The 23,014-nt window shown below is 42.9% G+C and overlaps 1 protein-coding gene across 1 annotated transcript; it reads left to right on the top strand.

Annotated features, from left to right (window-relative positions):
* Positions 1 to 3,528: 3,528 nt before the first annotated feature.
* Positions 3,529 to 22,945, top strand: QRFPR (pyroglutamylated RFamide peptide receptor). Its single transcript, XM_033160218.1, has 6 exons — positions 3,529 to 3,911; positions 13,989 to 14,147; positions 16,815 to 16,876; positions 18,860 to 19,095; positions 21,191 to 21,288; positions 22,448 to 22,945. The coding sequence occupies exons 1-6, from the start codon at positions 3,572 to 3,574 to the stop codon at positions 22,849 to 22,851; spliced, it is 1,299 nt and encodes a 432-aa protein (XP_033016109.1). The 5' UTR covers positions 3,529 to 3,571; the 3' UTR covers positions 22,852 to 22,945.
* Positions 22,946 to 23,014: the final 69 nt, after the last annotated feature.

Raw genomic sequence — 23,014 nt, forward strand, 5'->3', positions numbered from 1 at the left:
TGCAGGAAATGTGAAAACAATTCACATGAGTTAGTATGCTATGATTATCTATGCACATGGGTGGGGGAAATTGCTAGCTGGCAATCAGAAATAAATACAGGTGCTTAGAACTAGAAAGGGCTGTTTCGATTATTGCAATAGCTGAAATTCCCATGCAATATGAAATTATCCTGTGGTCTCTGAAGATCTAAGTTCTGCCTTCTGAGTACCTTGAACTTGAACACTTCAGCATGCAGTTTTTCTGAATTTCTTTCACGCTGTTTATCATGTTTAGAACTCTTTTGTATTTTCAGTTTATTAAATTGTTTAGAAAAGAGGCAACTCCCTCTCTAACAAATGATAGGCATTTAAACTTACAGAAAAGTTTATATAAAGTTAAAATAGAAAATAAACACTTCAAACAGAAATAAATACCAGGAAACACTGTTAAAATATACACAATGAAATCCCACCAACTGCTCCTAAATTCTGCAAGACGCATATATGAAGGGTGTCTTAAGATAGTTCACCACAACTTTAATGTTTAAACCTAGCATTCAATGCATACTCTACACTGTATAGGGTTAGCATGCAAGTACCTTTTAACATGAATAAACAGCTAGCCAGCCCTGCAAATTAGGGATCTGCTCTGGCATCTGCAATTTTTTACCCCCTTTTGTAGGTGTGTGTGGGGTGTGTGTGAAAAGCCCAAAAAGAAATTGGGGGTCACAAACAAGTTATACCGTGTTTGGGGAGGGAATCTCGGTTAGGTGAAGCTTTCTCCCTAATTGTATTTCCATACTTAAAAAAAAGAGGTGGGTGGAATTCTGTCTGCCACAGAGCTAAAACCATGCAGTAACTATGATGGAAAAGCTCTCAAAACAGCACACAAAGGAAGACTAAAAGAAAAACATGTCATCTACAAAATGGATTTTTTGGTTAAATATTACTCTAACAAAGAGTATGACAGGCACCCTCTTCTACAAATGCATCTTTATGGAGGGATGATATTGGATTATTGTTTTAATCTTTATTACCATATTTTAACTTTGCTACCTAATGCACCCTAATTAATATTACTTACTGATTACCTACTGATGTGTGATGAAACACTTCATAATGGATAAACTCCCATTATTTTTTCAGTGATATATTTTGTTTACCACAGTTGAATGCACAAAGATATATATGCTCAATTTCCTTTTTTAAAATCATGTTATTTTAGTTGTCACTTTCTGTGGGGTTTTTTCCCCTTGCTATGGTAATTTATCTTACTGTTGTAATGTGTTGATGGCACATTGCCATGTATATCTTTCTTTTTTTATTGAAAAATCCAATAAATACTCTTTACAAGGAAAATCCCCAGACCCTTAACCATGCAAGGAACTCACATTAGAGTAAAAACAACAACATCACCTAGGATTTGAATGCATCAAGCACAGCTGTGACTTCATTGGCCACGAGCACTGAAAGACGTGAGCAGCCAGGTAGGCTCATCTCATCAATCACTTAGAAGGCTGCATTCACATTTTGCTTCCTTTTCCCCCTTCCCGGAAACCTACCCTTTATGGAAGCTCAGAATCCAAGCATTGGCTCTCAAATCCTAATCCTCCTACCCTCGCAACCAACAGCCCTGTGAGATAGGCTACTCTGAGAGAGAATGACTGGTTTGGTCACCAACTGAGCTTCAGTGCAAAATAGGCATTTGAACCCAGGTCTCCTTGATCTAGGCCCATTTTTAGTTTGCTTTCTGTTGCCACACTGGAACGTTTCTTTATTAGTGCCACTTTGTTTTGCTTTTGCAGTTGATCAAAACTATCCAGCAATATCAAGTTATAGGAAAACTAGTACTATTAACAGTAATCCTTCTGGTTGGTTAATTGGTTTGGCAACTTCCAGGCACATGATGTGTGATGCTAATTATTTCCCCTAAGAGTTAAATGATAACTGATCAGAGGCAGCTTCCGGAGAGCTATGAGATTCAGGTGAGGGTGAGGGTCAGATGACTTGTCAATCCCAATCAGGTGAGGGTGAGGGTCAGATGACTTGTCAATTCCAGCAGGTATATAAGAGGACGACCTGGCCTGCCCCAGGCCTGCCCATCTCTTTCTATTCCCGTACGTTGTCGCCCACGGAGAGCAACTATGCTCAAATTGACAAAGAGGCATGTGCCATTCCCTCTGATGCAGATCTGATATATATAGGGGGTGGGGGGGTTGCACATGTGCCCATCAAGCTGTGTGCAGGAATTCTCCCTCCGTGTGTGGTGCTGTCAGGAGGGGGTCGCGCAAATGCTGCGTGTTGTGCAGAATGGAAATATTTAGATGCGATGTTCTATCCATGGATGCAGCTTGCAGAGGGGAAATTCGAGAGGGTGAGGGAGCATGGGTCCGCTGTAGGGACCGGAGTGCATGTCTTGCACACGGGGGCCTGCCTGCAGAAGGGATTTGTGCTGCGGAGCTCTTGTGGAAAATGCCTATGTGGTTGTGTTGACAGGTGTGCAAAGGAGGGGTGCAGAAGCTAAAGCTATCTGTCTATATGGCCTTTCCAAAGGCCAGGTTGTGCAGTCAGCTGGGGCTTGTAAAAAGCCAGGCCGGGAGCCACCTTAACTTAACTTGAGGCTGCATAGGCCTTGTGGTGCATGTGATTCAGAGTCTATTCAGTTGAACCTCTGGTTACGAAGTTGACATTTTTTTAGCAATGCCCCCCTAGTGAGCCTTCTTTTGTTCACTTCTTTTTATTTGGAGGCAGTGCACACCTATGTTTGTGGAACTGCAAACCTTTCCAGTCATGTGTTACTCCAGTCAAATCTCACATATGAATGTGGGGAAAGATGATGGTGTGTAGCCTGTCCCCGGGACAGGTGAGGGTGCTGATCCCTTATTTTCAAATCCGAAACTTGACAGCTATGCTCCAGAGTCTTGCCCTGTGCCGCTCCATAGCCTCAATTCTGAGGACGCAGCGCTCCCCTCGCTCTCCGAACTCCGCGAGGTCTTGCTTTGCAGCCTCGCTGCGCCCGCTCATAGCCGCGTTCCAAGCGTCCCTCTCCGCCCGAGGAAGCGTCAGCCGCGCCCCTCCTGGAAACTTTGAAGGGCGGGAGGACGAGAAGACGCTCTTTCTGCTCACCGATTGGCTAGCGCCTCGGAGTAAGTATCTAATAGGAGCCCTTCGCTGCTTTTTCCAAGCTCGACTTTTCGCTCTTTGCTCGCCTTATTCTAGACGGGAAGGTTGCGGCGCGCTGGGCGGGTGGACGAGCGCCTCTCGCTCTCAAAAGTTTCTCGCCTCGATTCACACCCTCACCCACCCCTAGTTTAAACCTCCGCCACCGGTTTGCTCTTCGCTTCGGCTGCCTTTCCCAGACGAAGGACAGATCCTCGTGGAGACGTTTGTACAATGAATAAAAGGCGAGCTGAGGCGCGGATCTTGCTGCAGCCCTTAGCGGTAGACGCCGTCGAGCAAGGCTGAGAAGTGTCCACCCCCCCCCCCCCAATTTTAAAGATAATTCCCTGGTTTTATAAGCCTATCGCGAGGAGCTCCCGCTTCGTCCGGCCATGCTGCAGAGGATCGCCGTCTGACCCGCCGTGTCGCCGCGATGCGCTCTCTGAACATCACCCCGGAGCAGTTCGCGCAGCTGCTGCGCGACAACAACGTGACCCGCGAGCAGTTCATCGCGCTCTACGGGCTGCAGCCGCTGGTCTACATCCCGGAGCTGCCGCGGCGCGCCAAGCTGGCCTTCGTGCTCATGTGCGTGCTCATCTTCGCCCTGGCGCTGTTCGGCAACAGCCTGGTGCTCTACGTGGTCAGCCGCCGCAAAGCCATGCGCACCGTCACCAACATCTTCATCTGCTCGCTGGCCCTCAGCGACCTGCTCATCGCTTTCTTCTGCGTCCCCTTCACCATGCTGCAGAACATCTCCAGCAACTGGCTGGGGGGTGAGTGGCAGAGCCAGAGGGAAGGAGGCGGGCGGGTCTTCACTTTCAGGGAGGAGGGAGACGGGCGTTTGACCTCCACTTCATTCCGACACACCACAACGATTCTCCCCCCCCCCTCTAAAATTAAGGGAAATGTTGGGGTTCTTTATTTTTAAATGAACAAGTTTGTAGTCCTCATGGAGGTACAGAAGCTTAATACTTTAGAAGTATTAAGTGAGTGCAAAGGAGAAGAAAGCAGATTCATAGTGGTGCAGCAATAAAACTGCTAACACCTGTGCAAAGCTAAGCTGGGTCAGGTATGGTTTCAAACTGGATGCAGGGAGCCATGTGTTGAGATTCCTGCATTGCAGAGGGTTGGACTAGATGACCCTTGGAGTCCCTTCCAACTCTACAATTCTATGAGAGATTGCTGGGAAAGCAGCCACAACCATACATCTGGGACTTCAAAGTCAAGTTTGTAAGTGGAGGGGCTTACAAGTTTGTAATTGGGGAAAAGTTTTGATTCCATTTCCTTCTGACATTCTTCATCACTCGTCACTTTAAGGCAGGGTTGGCTAACATGTACTCCAACTCCCATGGTGCCTGCTCATTGTCAGCACTGGCTGGAACAGATGGGAGTTGGAGTCCAACAACTCCTGAAGAGTATCCTCTGCTTTAGGCCAATGTTTGCAGATCAAGGCAGTGTGGTATAGTGGTTGGGAGTGTTGGACTAGAACCTGGGAGACCAGTTTTCAAAACCCTGCGGGGGTTATGCGGGGCAGGGGGCTTACCTGGGTCGTCCCCCCCCCAATATTTTATTCAAGTTGGCAGTCCTGGATGGAAGAGAACTGTGTACTCCCCCTTGAGCACTATTGGGGAAAGGTGGGGTAGAAATGTGATAAATCGATCTTGTACCAATGTTGCAAAGTTGTCTGTTTAAAGACAATCAACAGCTACTAGCCACAATATACCGGTATATGTGCCACTTCCATGATCAGAGGCGGAGTGTACCTTGATACCAGTTGCAGGGAATCACAGGTGAGTAGCGTTGTTGTGACCAAGTTCTGCTTTGGGGCTTCCCGCAGGCATCTGGTTGGCCACTGTGAGAACAGCATGTTGGACTAGATGGGCCATTGATCCAGTTGGCTCATCTTATGTTCTTGTGTCAACTTACATCAGCCTCACATGCATTCTGTTGCTGAATTGCTTCCATGGGTGCATCTTAGAAGCCACCCATAAAGCTGTCTTGACTGGGGAATCATAGAGTTGGAAGGGACCCTCAGGATCATCTGGTCCGAGTCCCTGCATTGCAGGAATATGCAGCTGTCCCTTATGGGAATCAAACCTGCGACCTTGGTGTTATCAGCACCATGCTCTAACCAACTGAGCTAGTCCTAAGAGTTAATCATGCTGCTTGATTTCCTATAGCAGCATCCAAAAATGACATTATCTACAGCCCAGCAGTTAATTATCCTTCGCAAGTTCCATTTAGAAGTGTGTGAGAATGCAACTCTTAGCAGAGTGTGGTCATAGTTCAGACCCAGCTTCAGGAACAGAGCATGACATTAATTGTAGTTGTACTACAAGTGTATTGTACTTTCAAAACAGGGACACTGATTAAAGAGCAATGTATAATGTACATAATATATGTGAATTATAACTGCGGGGGACTGATGGACTCCTGCAATTTGCATTGTGATTGAGCACAGTGACTGAGTGTTCAAAGCACTTTAAACATTATCTTGTAAAGATAACAATAACCCTGCAAGTATTACTATAGTGCTGCAGATGGGAGACTGGGGAGTTGGTAATCAGTTCATGGCGCAGGTAGGATTTAAACCTCCTAATTGTAGCTGTCTTAGCTGCTGTGTCACATCAATCCTCTCTCCCCAAAGGGCATGTAGCTCCAGTTTTCTTTAAAAAAAAATCTAGCATGGCATCATCATTCAGGCCTTTTTCATACTGTGCACTAATAAATACAATAATTATGTCTTTTGCATTTTATTATGAGATTGACAAATTGGAGAATTTAATTTGAGTTGGGTGTGTTTGTTTTGCATCCATTTAACCTTTTGCATTCCACGGCCCTTTATTGGCATTCCCTGTATCTTTCCCTCTTTGAATAAGGTGTGGATTTTCTTCTTCTTCTTCTTTCCCCCCAGCAAGGGCTGTTGGCCTATAGAAAAAGCAAGTGGGGACCACAACTGATGGTGGGTAAAGCAAGAACCAAAAGTGGGCAGACTTCACAACAGCGCAGGATTGCATAGCACAATTCTTCTCATTGCCATCATAAATGGCCCAGTCCGTTAACCTGTCCCATCACTGGAGGCTGGTGGGGTGCATGGGTGGAGCCTACAAGGTCACATGAGTAGAGCCTAGGAGGTGTTTCCTTGTGAGATCCCCTTGCAAATAGATAGTGGACACTTAAAACCGTACAGTTGTACAAATGTTTAGCACCTAAGTGTCTAACCTTGGTTCAGAAGGTGCCCCTGTTCACAAACTTGCTTCTCTGCAATCATATCTGTGGAACACCAGCTGGAGGGAAAGCATTTGAAGAAATCTAAACATCACCTCTCCTCTCACAGTTTCCCCCTTGAAAATCACCCTCTGCTTTTGCAACTTAGTGACTGTATGTCTGAGACCTAGGGTTCTGCCAAACATATTGTGACCACCTCAAATCTTCAGTCTTGTACTGTACCACTTTTCAAGCAAAGTCTGCTAGAGTCTATATATTGTCACTGTAAAGAGCCTTGTTTGCTATTCATACAACTGGTGATCACGGTTCTGCAGAAAACAGCATGCCTAGAATCAAATTTGGCACCACATGTTTAATGGAAGACAAATGCTGGAGGTAATGGTATATTAGTAGCCTACTCCCAGTGTTGTTCCAATTACTAACAAAGACAGTGTGTGTAGAGAAAAACAACCAGCAATAGTAGCACCCATTATATTGTTGTTGTTGTTGTTTAAAAAATTGTATACCACCCATTTTGTAGCTGGAATGCACTTTGGCAGTCTAGCTGTTCATTATGTCAGGTTAAGATTTCCAGCCATTCCACAGACTTTTAGTTGTATGTGCCATCATTTTATTCAGCTTTTAACCTAAGAACTCTGCTGGCTCCGAATTTGTGAGAAACCAAGGCATCAGTTCCAGCTCAGTTCCAGCAAAGAATTTGGTAATTTTAAATTAGTGTGTGCAATTGAGGCCCCATGCACACCCTTCCCTGTCAGCCAACATGGTTCCAAGTTCTTTTTCTGCAAAACAGCAGATTTTGCAGAGCAGCTCAAATATGGATTTTTTTTGGAAAAGAAAATTAAATACATTACAACATTTGTGGATTCCAGTTAGATAAAAAAAGCAAAGGAAATGGAACTCACAGTTCCAAAAAGGAGTAGAATATTGTGTGATACACTATTAAGTTTGGGTTATATTAAGTGGTTTTGAGTGTGTGGTTTTTTGTTTTTAAAAAAGAATTCATTTACAGTGCATTCCTATACATGCCACCTTGAATCCCAGCTTGGGAGAAAGGTGGGACAGAAATATATTTAATAATAATCATGTTTACTTGGAAGTAAGTACCATTGAGCTCAATGGAGCTTACTCCCGGATAAGTGGGGATAGGCTTGAAAGCTTTGTTGCGAAAGTCAAAAACTGCTTTAAAAATAAGAAAGCCACCTCCTTCTCTAGCCAGTGCTCTCCCCACATTACAATATAAGCCTATCCAGTCCCCAGAATTAAATCTTGTGTTCTGTTGCCCCCATGTCTCACAAGCAGTAGAATAAGTAAAGAAAAATGCATCCCTCCCCTGTAAGCCAGCTCCCTTCGCTATACAAGCCAGTTCACAATTATTACTCTTTCTATCTCTTCCCTAGCCAAGGACAAAACATCCCCTGGTGTAGATGAACAATTTCTCTCTCTCTCTCTCTCTCTCTCTCTCTCTCTCTCCCCCTCCCCCATGCCCTTTACAACAGAAAAGCAAGCTGCTGCACAAGGGACCCCAACCTTTTTAAACAAAGCAAAGACCTTCAGGAACCAAGAAAGAAAGGGTTTTTCTTTTTTGCCTCTTTGCCTGCACTGAGGAAAGAAAGAAAGAAAGAAAGAACCTAACGCACCTTCTCAGATAAAGGCGGACAGATCTTGCTCTTCGAGGAAATTATGTGTACCAACAGGGAAGAGTACACAGCCACATGGTGGCTTAGGAAGGTAGTCACAAAGCTCCGCGCACGTCGTCACAGTCCATGTCTGGTGCCTCAAGCCCAGGCTTCTGAAAGAGAAAACATCAGATGGTTGCTTGTTGGGAGGCAGGGGAGGAAGTCGTCTGCTAGTTTTTGAATGACTGGCTAGGCAGAGAAGATGAATGGAAGCCTCTCAGTAATTGGAAATGTATTGATGTTATTGCTTGTGTCAGAAGAAAGACTGGACTGTGGCTTCAGAGGTTTGAGGGTGCCTCCCCTCCCGAAACTTTACAGGGCTACATCCCACTTTGCCCATAAGAGGGGCATCCCCTGAATATGATGTCAGGCACAGGAAAGGCAAAACTGTAGAGCTAAATTGAAAAGGAAGAATCGAGAACACACTCTAAACATGTTAACCCTTCTTCCTTTCTAGCCACATTCATCTTTTATTTCCTTTCAGTTTGGCGCCTTTTCTTGTCACTGGACAGTGACAGAAAGGGTGCCAGATTCAAAAGGTGCTGAATTACAGTTGGAAAGGAAGAATTCTTCTGGGCCTGGGATATCTCTTTTGGTAGTGCATGAGACTCTTAATCTCAGAGTCGTGGGTTTGAGCCCCACAGTGGGCAAAAAGATTCCTGCAGGGGGGTGGACTAGATGACCCTCGTGGTCCCTTCCAGCTCTTCCTTCGCAGCTGCAGCCTTTCAATTCAAGCCATGGCTGCAAAGGATGAGAGAATGAAACAGGAGTCCCAGGTTCAAAGCTATATTTGTGGCAAATTTGGAAGTAAAATCAAAATTCAATGGCAAGCGTAATGAAACATATGACATAATGCTTGGATATCTCAACAGATGATTATGCTTTTGACATTATCTTTCCTAATGTAAAACCACCATGAGCAAAACCTCTAGTTTTAAAAATACTTTTACTCTAAGGCAATGCAGTCACAAAGTTTCTTAAAGCATTTAGGATAAGTGAGTTCCAGTGCAGACAGTGGTTATTATAACAAGACTTATTTTCTGGAATGACTGTACTTCAGGGAAATCCTGGACATGTCCTCTTTGGTGGGGGGTGGGGGACAGGCTTACATGCCCATCCAGGTGGATTTTTACAATTTAAGGCAAATGTCCGGGATTGGTGTGTGTGTGCTCGGGGGGCTTGGGTTCAGGCTTTTTGTGTCTGGATTTTTACCTCTTGAAATATGGCAGACCCTAACTTAAAGTGAAATCATTCCAGCATATAAAGGTGGGGAAGAGTGTCAGGTTATGCAGTATAGCAAGCTGGGGGGTACGAAGCTGTTCTTCCTATTTGGGTCAAACCGTCAGAGAGTTGCAGCACCTGCTGTGGCTGTAGAGACCAATATGGGAGAGTCATGCTTTATTGCAAGTGGGGCAGAGGAAGGTTTCCAGTTTTGCTGCTACAGGCGTACCATGGTCACTGCTGCATATGCATGACCTGACTGTCTGTCTCCAGCCACTGTGATCGTCTGCAAGGAGTTCCCATACAGTGGGGTAAATGTTGCCAGCCTTCATGCCATGTTTGAAGATGTCTTTGCAATGCAGTGTTCATGTGCCAACAGGCCTAGTGCCTGAAGCCAGTTCCTCAGCCATCTCCTTGGGGATCCGCTGAGCAGAAGTGTGTACATACTGGGAATATGGGCTTGGGAGAGCACGTCTTTATTTTAGACTCTGTCGTGCCATTTGATACCCAAAATCTTCCTGACACAAGGCATATGGAAAGTGTTGAGGTGTTGCTCCTGGCAATTGTAAGCTGCCAACAACTCACTTCCATAAAGCAGCATACTCAACACACAAGACTGGTAGACCTTCGTCTTGGTATTAGATGTTAGCATCACATTCTCCCATACCCTTTTGGAGAGGTGAGCCATTGCTGTTGCTGCCTTGATAATACACTTGTCCAGTTCAGCATCATTGGAAAGGTTGGTGGCTATGGTGGAGGCCAGGTAGACAAAAATGTCCTTACACCTCAAGCATGTGGTCACAAGTTCTGATGCATGGAGTGCTGGCGACGTTGTGACTGAGGATAATGGTCTTCATCAGGTTGATGGTGAGGCTGAGCTCCATGCAGGTTAGGGAAAATGGTCGATAATACTATGCCAGTTCCACATATTGAAGCAGTTGAGTGGGCATATATAGGGTAAAGTGATCTCACAGGTAAACTGGATCCAAGTTGTGTACTTGGCCTGGTAGCAAATCGGCAACCAGTGCAGGTCTTTCACCGTAAGTGCTATATGCTGATAGGGTCTCACTCCTGTCAGCAATGGTGCCAACTATGTCATTGTGTTGAAAGGTTTTGCATTAGATAATGTATTTTTAAATGGTTTATACATAATAATAAGTAAAAGTAAAATATAATCAGGTTTTGATATGTGAGTTCTGTCTTTGTAATGCAATTTTATTTACTTCTGATAGGGACTTGCTATATACTAGTTACCAATCTTGATTGAAATATCTTCGGGTGATTTGTCTGAGGTTCTCCCCTTCTGCCTGCCTTCATTATTTTATAACAGAGTGACATTGCTAAACACTTAATGTTTATTGACTGATATTTACAATGGGAGAGTTTAAAAATATGTCCTCTACAGATGGATAATTGGCTTGGCTTGCTCTGAAGTCAGGTGATAAAACAAATGTTGCCCCAGTTACATTTAATGAGCTGTAAATGCCATCCATTACACATTAGATGGGATGGGTGACTGAGTGACTCAGCAAAGTTTAACAGCAAGGGCTTAATGAATTATACTTTTTTCTTTTTACTATTATTAAAGTTTTTCTTGGTTTACAAAAGTACATGCCTCCCCCCCCCCTCAAGTTGTACAGTCTTTTCTACAGATCAGTTACATTTGTTATGAGACATTAGTGTTGAGTATAGTATAAGGTCAGGAAGAAGGGGGGAAGGTGGTGAATTTTTTTGCAGTATACGTGTGGGGTTTCGTGTCAGCATCAGATTCTCTTTCTATTCGCTTGTTATGTTTCCTTGGTAGTGAGAGAGGTTGGGGGACCAGGATATGGTTGGTTGTCTGTGGTTGGCTGCAATGGGGTTTGTTTGCCTTTGGGGGTGGAGAACATGTTGGGTCATGTAAGCCAGATTGATTTGTTTGCTCTTGGTGGGTTCTTGTTGTTGTCTTGTTGGGCTGTGTATGTGATAAAGGGGAGCTATACTGGGGTGAAGGCATCTTCTATTTGTCCCCGTGTCAGTTTTGGTTTATTGGTTAGCTTTTCTAGTAAGACTGTTTCCCATATGATTTGATACCACTGGTTCATGTTCACCCCTGATAGGTCTCTCCAGTGTCTGGCTATGGGGCTTCTGGCTGCTGAGAGTAGGTGGGTTATAAGCTCTGTATAATGTGAGTGGTCATTATGATCTTGGAAGATGCTGAGTAGGGCCAGTTCTGGGGTGAGTTCTAATACCTGCTTAGTTATTTTGCATATTTATTGTAGGACTTCTGTCCAGAAAGGTTGGATTTTGGGGCATTCCCACCACACGTGGAGGTATGTGCCTGTGGAGGTGCAGCCTCTCCAACATTTTGGTGAGGTTCCTGGGCGTATCAGCGCCAGTTTCCATGGTGTTAAGTAGCACCTGTAGGTGAGTTTCAGAGTGAGTTCCCTTCTCTTGGCTGAGATGGATTTAAAGGGAGGTTTAGACCACATTCTAAGTAGGTCTTTAGTTTTTCCCTAAATTGGGCCAAATGCATTTTCTTAAAATGCAAGTCCAGGGAGAAAAATAAACCAGACAGCTCTGTGAAGCTCATAACAAGGAGGCAAAGTTTATCATTAAAGCTGTACTTTAGCTTGCTTTTTAGTTATTTGGAGTGTTTCTACCCTGCCTATTGACCAAAGTTCTTGACCGATATTTAAAATTCCTAAGATAGACAATAGTGCAGTGGTTAGGACCAGACCTACTTGGAAATGCCAGGAATCAAACCTTTTATATATAACACATGTGCTCTACTGCTGAATTATGCCAGAACTGGAGGTGTCACCTCCTCATCTTGCCTGCCTTTATATGTATGCTTTAAAGTTCCATGCTCAGACTACATTTTAAGCCAGACTTAAGTATTTCTTTGTAACTAAATTACCATTTTAAGCCTGCCTGAACAAAGCTACTGTATCTGTTATTCTTCAACAAGTATTCTGAGTGAGTAAAAGTTATGTTTATCTTTTTAAGGACTTTTTGTGTGATTATTGTTTTAAGGGGGGGGGGGGGAATACCAGAAAAAATCCAGTCTGCCTTAAAGCATTCTGTCTAATGTACTGATAAGTATAGTACTGCTCTTCCCATATCTTTCAATCATAAAATGTTCATAATTCTTTAAAAAAATAAAAATAAAATGTTCATAATTATGCAATAGAACAGTCCTTTTAATCAAATACATTAAAGTACAGTGCTCTGAGCTAGGAATCTTTTTTTCCTTATAGAAAATGATGATGGGTTTTGAATTGGACAAACACAAGGGTGAAAACGGATATTAAGAGAAAAAGAAACCAAAAGTTTTCTAAGTATAAGCTTGTCATGCTAGCTTTTGTATTTCTTGCTGAGAGGTTATTTTAATTCATAATGATTTCTGTTGAAAAACATTGCCTGTTTGAAAGCTGTACTTAAGTTTGGATGCTTGGCTGAAACTGCAGTACTTTGAGCCGGCATACAATTTTTGTCAAAACAACTTCTATGATAGAGAGACCACAATTCTGTTGCTAGGCAATTTGGGTATCAGAATGCATTCTCTAATGAAAAAAAGCTAACTTTCTTGTTAGATCCTCTGCTACAAAATTGTATGCAACCAAGTGGCCTTTCATGTCTTGTCAGGGTTTTGTTTGTCTGCATCCTAGAAGCTCAATTAGGCTGAATTAGAGAAAAACTGATAATTAAGCTGACTGCATCAGATTGATTACCTCGGAAAGATGAAGAATGATGTGTCTCCATTAAGAGTATGAAGAAGAAGAAAAGATAAAATTGTGGAATGTAGAGTTAGAACTTTTTTGGGGGGGGGAGGAGTAAAGGCTAATTGTCTCCCTGAGGAAGAGCAGCTGCAGTCCTACGCATGCTTACTTGGGTGTATGACCCATTGACCCTAATGCATTTACATCTGAGTAAGTAAGATGCAGGTGGCACTGTGGTCTAAACCACAGAGCCTAGGGCTTGCTGATCAGAAGGTTGGCAGTTCGAATCCCCTTGACGGGGTGAGTTCCCATTGCTCAGTCCCAGCTCCTGCCCACCTAGCAGATCGAAAGCACATCAAAGTGCAAGTAGATAAATAGGTACCGCTCCAGTGGGAAGGTAAATGGCATTTCCGTGCGCTGCTCTGGTTCACCAGAAGCAGCTTAGTCATGCTAGCCACATGACCCGGAAGCTGTCTGCGGACAAACGCCAGCTCCCTCGGCCTATAGAGTGAGATGAGCATTGCAACCCCAGAGTCGTCCACGACTGGACCTAATGGTCAGGGGTCCCTTTACCTTTTTACAATCCATGTTACATTGCTAAAACATTACCTGCTTCAAGAACAAACAAGCAGGAAGTCAATAGGAAGACAATAAGGTTTATAAGCTCATAAGAAAAAGCCTGTTAGATAAAGCCAGAGGTCCACCTGGTCCAGCATTCCATTTCCACTTTGGCCAACCATATACAGTACCTGTGATGCCTATAAGCAGGTCATGTGTGCAATAGCCCTCCCTAGCTCATATTCTCCTGGAATTGCTTTTCAACAGCATATTATCTGTGATTCTGGATAATAACATTTCAGTACACTAATAGATCCTCTCAGGGCACTTCAGGTTACAAAATATCCTTCTGGGCACAAGGCACTGAATGAAATGTTGCCTCCATTGGTGTCTTTTGTTCTGTGGTATAGTATAGATAATGAGACCCTGTTGATGACTTGCTTTGTTTGTTTTAATCCTTTATTAGGTGCTTTTGCTTGCAAGATGGTGCCTTTTGTTCAATCCACTGCAATAGTTACTGAGATACTTACAATGACCTGCATTGCGGTAGAAAGGCATAACGGGATCGTCTACCCTCTTAAGATGAAATGGCAATACACCAACCGAAGAGCATACACAATGCTTGGTAAGGTCCTGGGCTACTTTGGTATTGCACAATGTAGCATGTTGCTAGTGATTTCTCACTTTTGATATGTCCACTGTAGAGCAGTGGTGAGGAACCTGGGGATCTCCAGATGTTGGACCTGATCTTTGGTCATGCTGGTTGCAACTGATTTGAGTTGCAGTTCAACACATCTGGAGGCCCTCAGATTACCCATCTCTGCTTTAGGGGGATGCAGCTGCTATCAGAGAAGATTAGTTTTTTTTTAAAGAATATAAAAGGATAATCCACTTTGTATGCATACAGATTGAAACCCCTCCCTCACTCCAAACATACATACAGAATCAAATGGAACTAGTTGTTTAATATATTTGTATATGGTCTACCTTGCTTTTCAATAACTGGTCTTCTAAGATAGCCTACAACAATTTTAGCTTGCAAGATACAAAAAGATCACGATCTTAAAAAATCAAAACAAACAAACAAAATCCTTCCAGTAGCACCTTAGAGACCAACTAAGTTTGTTCTTGGTATGAGCTTTCGTGTGCATGCACACTTCTTCAGATACACTGAAACAGAAGTCACCAGACCTTATATATAGTGAGAGAGTGGGGAGGGGTATTACTCAGAAGGGTGGTGGGAATGGGTGATTGGCTGATAGGTGTGGTAAACCTGTTGATGACTGTTAATGACTTTCAGAAATAGACCGGAAAGAGAAGTTGCTGAATTGCAACTAATTACCAAACTTAAAACCATGGAGAGACCTGGTCTGAACAAAGACATTGGATTCTTATCTCATTATACACGACAAAGCTATCTTTAGCCATTTCACCCCTTGCTTTTTCCTGTAAGACTAATTGCAGTCGTTAAGAGTCATCAACAGGTGCTACTGGAAGGAATTTTTTTATTTTGTTTTGATTATGGCAGACCAACACGGCTACCTACCTGTAACTTAAAAAATCAAGTTGATAAAAAACCCAAGAAGAAACTGGAGCAATAACAACACAATGATAATGGTGAAATGCAAAAACAAATGGGTTCGTTGCTTGACTGAAAGCCAAGAGAGAGGGAGCCAACTGGGCACTACTGTTGAGAAGGTCCTGCCATGTGTCCTACCCAGGTAATGCTCTGAAGGAAAAGGAACATGGAACAGCCTGTAATGGGTAGACAGACATGCACCTTCAAATGGACCCTGCTAATGTTCTAGTAATATTTTATAAACAGGTCCAGTACAAAAAAACTCTTTGGAAAAGCTACGTTTCTGCAGCCTCTTCAGCTAATGTTCACTGTAAAAATGACCTAGTCCCATTTGATTGCCAAAAGATTGCTTTCTCTCCCTCTTCCTCTCTCTCTGCCGCTCTGTCTGTTGGTGGTGATAAATCCGTAGGAGGACAAAAATGTTTTGTTGATGATGCATTAAAATATCTGTTTTGTTTGTGCAAGAGCTGTACTAGGACTTCTTCCTTCCTGAAACCCTCATGACTTGACTTCCATTATGTACAGAATTATTGAAAAAGCACTCAACAGTGCATCCTTTGAAACAAGAATGCCTCGAGAGCCTCTGTTGCATCCAACACGCGAGATTTACCCTAGATGCCCATATGCATGCTTTGTGGACTGATACCTTTCAGAACAAAACTGAATATGACTCTGTCTCAATACTCACTGACTGGGGTGGGAGAAGAGCCCCAGAGTCACTCAGGGGTAGGCATTGTTGGGTAACTGCTGATGCCCACACCTCTGCAGGAGCCCTATGCTGAACGCCACAGCTCCTGGCCCTGCTCTCCTTTTTGCAAATGTGGCTTGTTCACCACCTTTCTCTGAGCATGTGGTTGGTGACAACCGTGAGAAGATGGAGAAGCGTCCTCCCCTTTTCTTAGGTTCTCTCTCTGGGCAGCTGTGAGGATTGCTCCAGAAAAAGAAGGCAGCTGAAAGGGCAGAGGTGGCAAGTCTAATCAGATAAGGCACCTACTGAGTGCATCTCACCTAAGCCCCCTGGCAAACCTGGAGATGGCACTGAATTCACTTTCAAACTTCTCCCTTCCCAGTATTGGTCCATTTTGTGATTTGGACATGTAAAATTCCATATAAGGTAAAGGTAAAGGACCCCTGGATGGTTAAGTCCAGTCAAAGGCAACTATGGGTTGAGACACTCATCTCACTTTCAGGCCAAGGGAGCCAACTTTTGTCCACAGACAGCTTTCCATGTCATGTGGCCAGCATGACTAAACCGCATGACATATTTATCTACTTGCACTGGTATGCTTTCAAACTGCTAGGTTGGCGGGAGCTGGGACAGAGCAACGGGAGCTCACCCTGCTGTGCGGATTCGAACAGCTGACCTTTCGATTAGCAAGCCCAAGAGGCTCAGTGGTTTAGAACACAGTGCCACCTGCATCCCTTGAAAATATACTTTATTCTTAAAAACAAAAACAAAAAAACCTGTAGCTTATTGCTCCGAATTCATCTCCAGGGCAAAATGTGTATCTCACAATTAGTCCTAATTCTAACTGCCTTGCTCATGCTTGCTGCAATATATTGTCCAAATGCTCCATATGGCCACATCACCAACTAATATAAAAATGCTAATTGCTTGCTCTAATTTCCTGTTTTTTCTCTTTAAAACCAGCAATTACTTTATTTATTTATTTATTTATTTATTTATTTATTTATTTATTTATTTATTTTCAGGCATAGTCTGGCTGTTGGCAGCTATTGTTGGGTCACCCATGTGGCACGTACAGCGCCTGGAGGTATGGTCTGTTGCATTGTGCAATTATATCTTTATAGGTCAGTTTTGCATTGAGTTTCAGCATGAATAAGGCTACTTTTCAGGAGATGAATGTTATGTGCTATAGAAAAATGTACAAAGAAAAGTACAGGCTGCGATGACGCAACAGCACTTTTCCTCCTGGCGCCATTGGGCCTGCCCTCACTTAAATATAATGCACCCGCCTCACACAACACCAATTCCTACAAACTACCCCAGATTATCTTGTGGGGGGACTTGTGTGAGGGAAAACTTAATAATTTGGAGTCTCAGGCAGGATTTGATCAAATAAACAAGAGAGATTTTATTTAACAAAGGAAGTTTATGGCACAATGTGGGTAAAACATAGGATACCTCAGATTATAATGTTATTTCACTTCAGTTCTTTCTCAGTTGTTGCACAGCTGTTGCTGCTTAATACTTTGGTTCTTCAACAAGGTGGTACTTTCTGTCAGTTACACACCTGTTAAACAACCCTACTCCTGAGGTACTTCAAGTAACAGACCCAAGGGATCTCCACACCCCTCTTAACTGGTTTGGGAGTCTTCTCTTTTTTGTAGAAGAATCTCTCCCCTCCTGACAGGAATGAGTCCAAAGTAGACTGTATCCTCACAGCTTCTACTTCTCCTGGCTCAGCCTCAGCCTCCCAGTTTATTCCTAGCCTAATTACTCTTACAGGACACCACACACTGTCCTTCACACTAAGCTCAGATACTTCTTTCTCTAGCTTGTGATATATTCCTCAGAGTGGATGTTTCTACCCAGAACCAACTCTCTCTCCCCTCACTCCCTATCTCCCAACCTGACTCCTGACCTATCTCCCAACCTCTATCCCAACCTCCCAAAACTGTCTCTCCAAATCCTTTCCTTTTCAACCCCCTCTCCTGGAACCCCGGCCACTCAGAGGCTGCCATTCATTAACTGTTTGCTGGTAGGGAAAAAGAAAACACTTGGGGACCCAACCTGCCCAGCAAAACAAACTTTTATGTCACACAGGCATTTAAAAACAGTGACCTTAGAAATGAGTATGGACCCAAGCAAATAAGGCTTGTTTCTGTTGAAGAACAACTGGTTTTAGCTCTCTTGGGAAGTACTGTTTGCATGGTAAACCATTGTGTGATCAGAGCTGTGCTGAGCTGCCCTGCCCTGATATCACATGCACTGACTAGCCCTGCTCCCTGGCATCTCTGTGGACATTGTGGACACCTGCAGCCGTGTGTGTGTGTGTGTGTGTGTGTGTGTGTAGCATTGGTCTTATGTGTGCATTATACTCCTAAATAGGGTGATCGTCTGTCCTTATTGTTAGAGCAGAAAATATATATCTACAAAGCAGCTTGTGGGATGAACTTTAAAAATAATTTTTCACTGACCTACCATCATGTCTGGGTCAGACACTTGGTTTAAGTCTTTCTGTAGTAGTTTACTGCTTCTGGCCCTAGATTATAAGTTCAGAGAGTGTTCATGCTTTTTAAAGTTTACCTTGTGTTTTGCCATGGCTTTCCTTGTTCTTTCATGGACCTTGCTGTTTTATCCTACAGTAAACAGATGGTAGATACTCATATATTTGATTGCTGTATTTTAAATATGGTTGCGTTTAAAATAGTTGTACAACCCATCCCTGATTTAGCTCAATTGGTTTGATCAGATATGCATGTCTGCATGTGTGGATTGAACATTGCTCTGTGCTAGAACAGTTTTGCATACATAATGTCCCAGGTTTGGTCATTGCTCTTCAAATAAGGTTGGGAAAGACCTCTCTGCTTGATATCCTAAAGTGCTAGCCTAAATCACCCAGTGGCCACCCCTGAGTCAGGACAAGCCAATCTGTACAGGTTTTGCACAGCCATCACTTAAACCTCTGCTCATATTTGATAAAAAAGTATGCACCTTTTCCTTTCCTTGCTAATAGGCTAGGAGTAAGTTCTCTTTGCTGTATTGAGTGTGACTTCAACTTAATTTGTTTCAGAATAAATATGACTTCCTTTATGAAAAAGTGTACGTTTGCTGCCTGGAAGAATGGGCCAGTCCTGTCCACCAGAAGATATATGCTACTTTCATTCTGGCTATTCTCTTCCTGCTCCCAATGATACTGATGCTCTTGCTCTACAGCAAGATTGGTTATGAGCTCTGGATTAAGAAAAGAGTTGGAGATGCTTCTGTTCTGCAAACTATTCATGGGAATGAGATGTCCAAAATAGCAAGGTTTGTATAGTCGGTCTTTAGCATTCAGTATTAAACTCCAAAATGTACATAATTTTATTTTATTAGAGTCTATAAAGGAAACCCTTGGCTCCCCAGTTTTCTTGAATTCTTTGAGAGTGTCAATGATCACCTGTAGACAGAGGTTACCGGTATCTATCAGACAAGTTATAATTTAGGCCCAAATTACATGTTACAAACAAATGTTTGTTATGAAGGATCAGAAACGTTTGGCTCATCTCTCCCACTCTGCCCCCCCTTTCTATTTTACATACACACCTGGATTATATCATCTTCAGATGGTGGGGGAGGTATGTTACCTTTTTACCCCATTCAGAAGGTAGATCCAGATGTTGAGATCAAAAGATAAACCTAGCAACTTTGCCACCAAAGTTCAGTCCTCAGCAGCAGTATTTGAATGTGTTTTAATGAGTTGTTAATTATTAATCTTAGTATTGTTGTTGTTTAGTCATTTAGTCGTGTCCGACTCTTCGTGACCCCATGGACCAGAGCACACCAGGCACGCCTGTCTTCCACTGCCTCCCACAGTTTGGTCAGACTCATGTTGGTATCTTCGAGAACACTGTCCAACCATCTCGTCTTCTGTCATCCCCTTCTCCTTGTGCCCTCAATCTTTCCCAGCATCAGGGTCTTTTCCAGGGAGTTTTCTCTTCTCATGAGGTGCCCACAGTATTGGAGCCTCAGCTTCAGGATCTGTCCTTCCAGTGAGCACTCAGGGCTGATTTCCTTAAGAATGGATAGGTTTGATCTTCCTGCAGTCCATGGGACTCTCAAGAATCTCCTCCAGCACCATAATTCAAAAGCATCAATTCTTTGGCGATCAGCCTTCTTTATGGTCCAGCTCTCACTTCCATACATCACTACTGGGAAAACCATAGCTTTAACTATATGGACCTTTGTCAGCAAGGTGATGTCTCTGCTTTTTAAGATCCTGTCTAGGTTTGTCATTGTTTTTCTCCCAAGAACCATTATGCTTTTACTACTGTAATTGTGTTTATTTATAACATGATGTATTATTTATGATGATGAAGTCTGTCTGTTTGTTCTTCAAAATCCCAAGCGCCTTTGGAGGAAAGGTGATTTTTAAATATTTTAAGCAAACAACAAGGGCAGTTCCAGCCCTTCTCCATTAACTTTTTCCAACAGTTGCATGAATGTTACCCCACAGCTGAGAAAAATTACCAACAAAACCAAGTCCTAACAACAGGTTTTAGAGTTTTTAGAAATTAATGGCAAAAAAATAAAAATCATTTTATTACTTCTGTAGCACTTACCTCCACTTTTTACAAAGCATTTCTGACATGGGAGCCACTTCAGTGCAGCTCATTTCGCTTGGGTAACATGGGAAGAGTCTATGCTTCAGTTTCTCCTTGGGCCAATGTTGATCCAGTTTCCACCAAGGGTGGAATCAGTTATGAGGAATTATTGTTTTAGTTCTCGTGGTTCTAAAGCTAGCACTCCCTTTTATATTGCATTAGACACACACACACATAGCATGTGAGAAAAAAGAATGCTTTATATCAGATGAACTGGATAGCTCAGTTGGTTAGGTCATGGTGCTAATAATGCAGAGGTTGCAGGTTCAATTCCTGTATGGGACAGCTGCATATCCCTGCACTGCTGTGGGTTGACTAGATGATCCTCAGGACCCCTTCCAGTTTCGATTCTATGAACTTGTTTGCAGAACTGTGTACATTGGTCAAAGCTGCATACCCCCCAAAAAATGTTCAGATTAGGAGAAATGCTGACGAATTTCAATGTTATTGTTGTTTTAAAATAATAAATCGCAGCAGAAAGGTGGAGAACTGAATTTAAGATTGGATAAATGGGAAATTGAGAAAACGGTAAGTGACAGATCCTTCCACCCTTACGTAGCTGCAGGAAAAGGTCTTCCCCAGCACCTACTGCCTAAGAACATTTCGCCGGAGATGTCAACCTGGAGCCTTCTATAGAGAAAGCATGTGATTTACTACTGATCTCTGGTCCTTCTTTATCACCTGGATACCCCCCAAGTCACCAGGAGTCATCTATATATCTGTGCAGAAATTTGCAGTACAAACTCTCTTTCCTCTTTCAGGAAGAAGAAGCGAGCAATCATTATGATGGTAACTGTTGTGGTTTTATTCACCATCTGCTGGGCTCCTTTTCATGTAATGCACATGATGATAGAATACAGTGAGTAGCTTTTTCTTTTGAAATTGTAGTAGTTGGTTTTGTGATCAAGGTGGCCAATAAAATGCCACAGAACTCATATAAAACACCCAGCACATATATATTTCACTAAAGGTCTGTAGCAGTGGTTCCCAACCTTTTTTGGCCATGCCCCACCTAAGCATCTCTAAAATCCTGATGCCCCCCCATGACATATAATTCTTTTTATTCAAAAAATGAACTCCTGTTCACATGGAGGAAGCCTAAAAGGCCATTAACTGTTAATAACTCATTTTCGAATCGCCTCCCTTAAAAATCAAATTGCCTCCCTGTGGGGTGTGTGCCCCACATTGGGAACCACAGGTCTACAGGGACACTGAAAAGAAAGAATTAATCTATCATAATCAGAACAATTTTGGTTTTTAAAAAAGATGCCCCTTAATACATTTTTACCATGTATAAAATTCAGCTGTCCAGTACCATTTTGAGATAGCATCTCTCTGCTTTTTTGTGTTTCATTTAGTCTCCTTCCTATACTTTTCTTTCCTTTGTAGGTTTTTTATATCCGCCATCTCCTTTTATTCTAGTTACCTGAATTGCTTATTGAATGCCTCGCCACCCCCTCAATCTTGAATTATAGTACACTCTCTCAGCTAAACTTTGTCCTTGAAGTAAATGAACAAACCGTGGCAGTTCAGTGTTGTCAAGAATTACGGCACTTGACTTGAAAATGTGCAAAATAGATGTTTGAAGGTGATTTTTTTTTTTTTGCTATTGTTATTGATTTTGAGGTGAAAAACATTATGTACTCTGATAGAATACAAGTTAAGTGAATGCCAGGGTGCGATGGCATGGGGCTTCATTGTAGAGTTATCTATAGACATTCTCAATTGTCAAATGTTCCATAACTCAGAACTGATTGGGATTTTTAGCAAGAGGTCACCAAAGCCTCTCTCTTGAGGCTTGAAAGGTTAGTCTGAAGTCTTGGAACTGTCTCATTTTTCCTCAGACCAAAGTTGCCTTGGATTCAGAGCCAACCTGAATATCTCCAAGGTGGGGGCATTCTCACATCAGACTTGTTCCTCATCTAAAGAAAGTTCGCAGCTTAGCGCTTATCATCAAATTACCATGTAATGCTTACCAACACAAAGCCTGTTCTTAATGGGTGTTTTCTTCTCCCCAGGTAATTTTGAAAGGGAGTATGATGATGTCACCATTAAGATGATCTTTGGCATAGTTCAGATCATTGGATTTTCCAATTCCATTTGCAACCCCATTGTGTACGCCTTTATGAATGAGAATTTCAAGAAAAACTTCCTCGCTGCCCTTTGCTTTTGCATTATAAAGGAAAATCTGTCCACATCCAGGCGACTTGGGAACTTAGGGATTACAATGAAGCAGCAGAAGGATGAAGGCTGTAGGAGACAACCCAACTCCTTGGGGGAGAACAGAAGAGAAGCATTCAGCGAAGGGAACATTGAAGTAAAACTCTGTGATGAGTCCTTTGCCAAAAGGAATTCCAGAAGGCACCTTGTTTTGTTTACCTCTGAACTCGATGGGCATGGGCATGCTTCACTGGGACACTAGCATTATGGACATCTCACTGGATCCTTGATACTTGAGAATGCTTGCATCATATCCTAGGCCTGGCCAATCTGAAGGCTTCATGTAAATAGTCAACAAAGCAATGCATCTCAGGCTTTGGCTCCTTCAGTTGTCAGCTCAAGCTGCTGATCTCAGGAACCATAGA

This window comes from Lacerta agilis, chromosome 9 (genome assembly GCF_009819535.1).
Source record: "Lacerta agilis isolate rLacAgi1 chromosome 9, rLacAgi1.pri, whole genome shotgun sequence".
NCBI lineage: Eukaryota > Metazoa > Chordata > Lepidosauria > Squamata > Lacertidae > Lacerta > Lacerta agilis.

Bases quoted from the DNA above. Each gene is read 5' to 3' on its own strand.
- QRFPR (XM_033160218.1), top strand. From the start codon at position 3,572: ATGCGCTCTCTGAACATCACCCCGGAGCAGTTCGCGCAGCTGCTGCGC. The intron at 14,148-16,814 runs GTAAGGTCCTGG...ATTTATTTTCAG, and splicing joins AAGAGCATACACAATGCTTG to GCATAGTCTGGCTGTTGGCA. The intron at 19,096-21,190 runs GTTTGTATAGTC...TTCCTCTTTCAG, and splicing joins GAGATGTCCAAAATAGCAAG to GAAGAAGAAGCGAGCAATCA.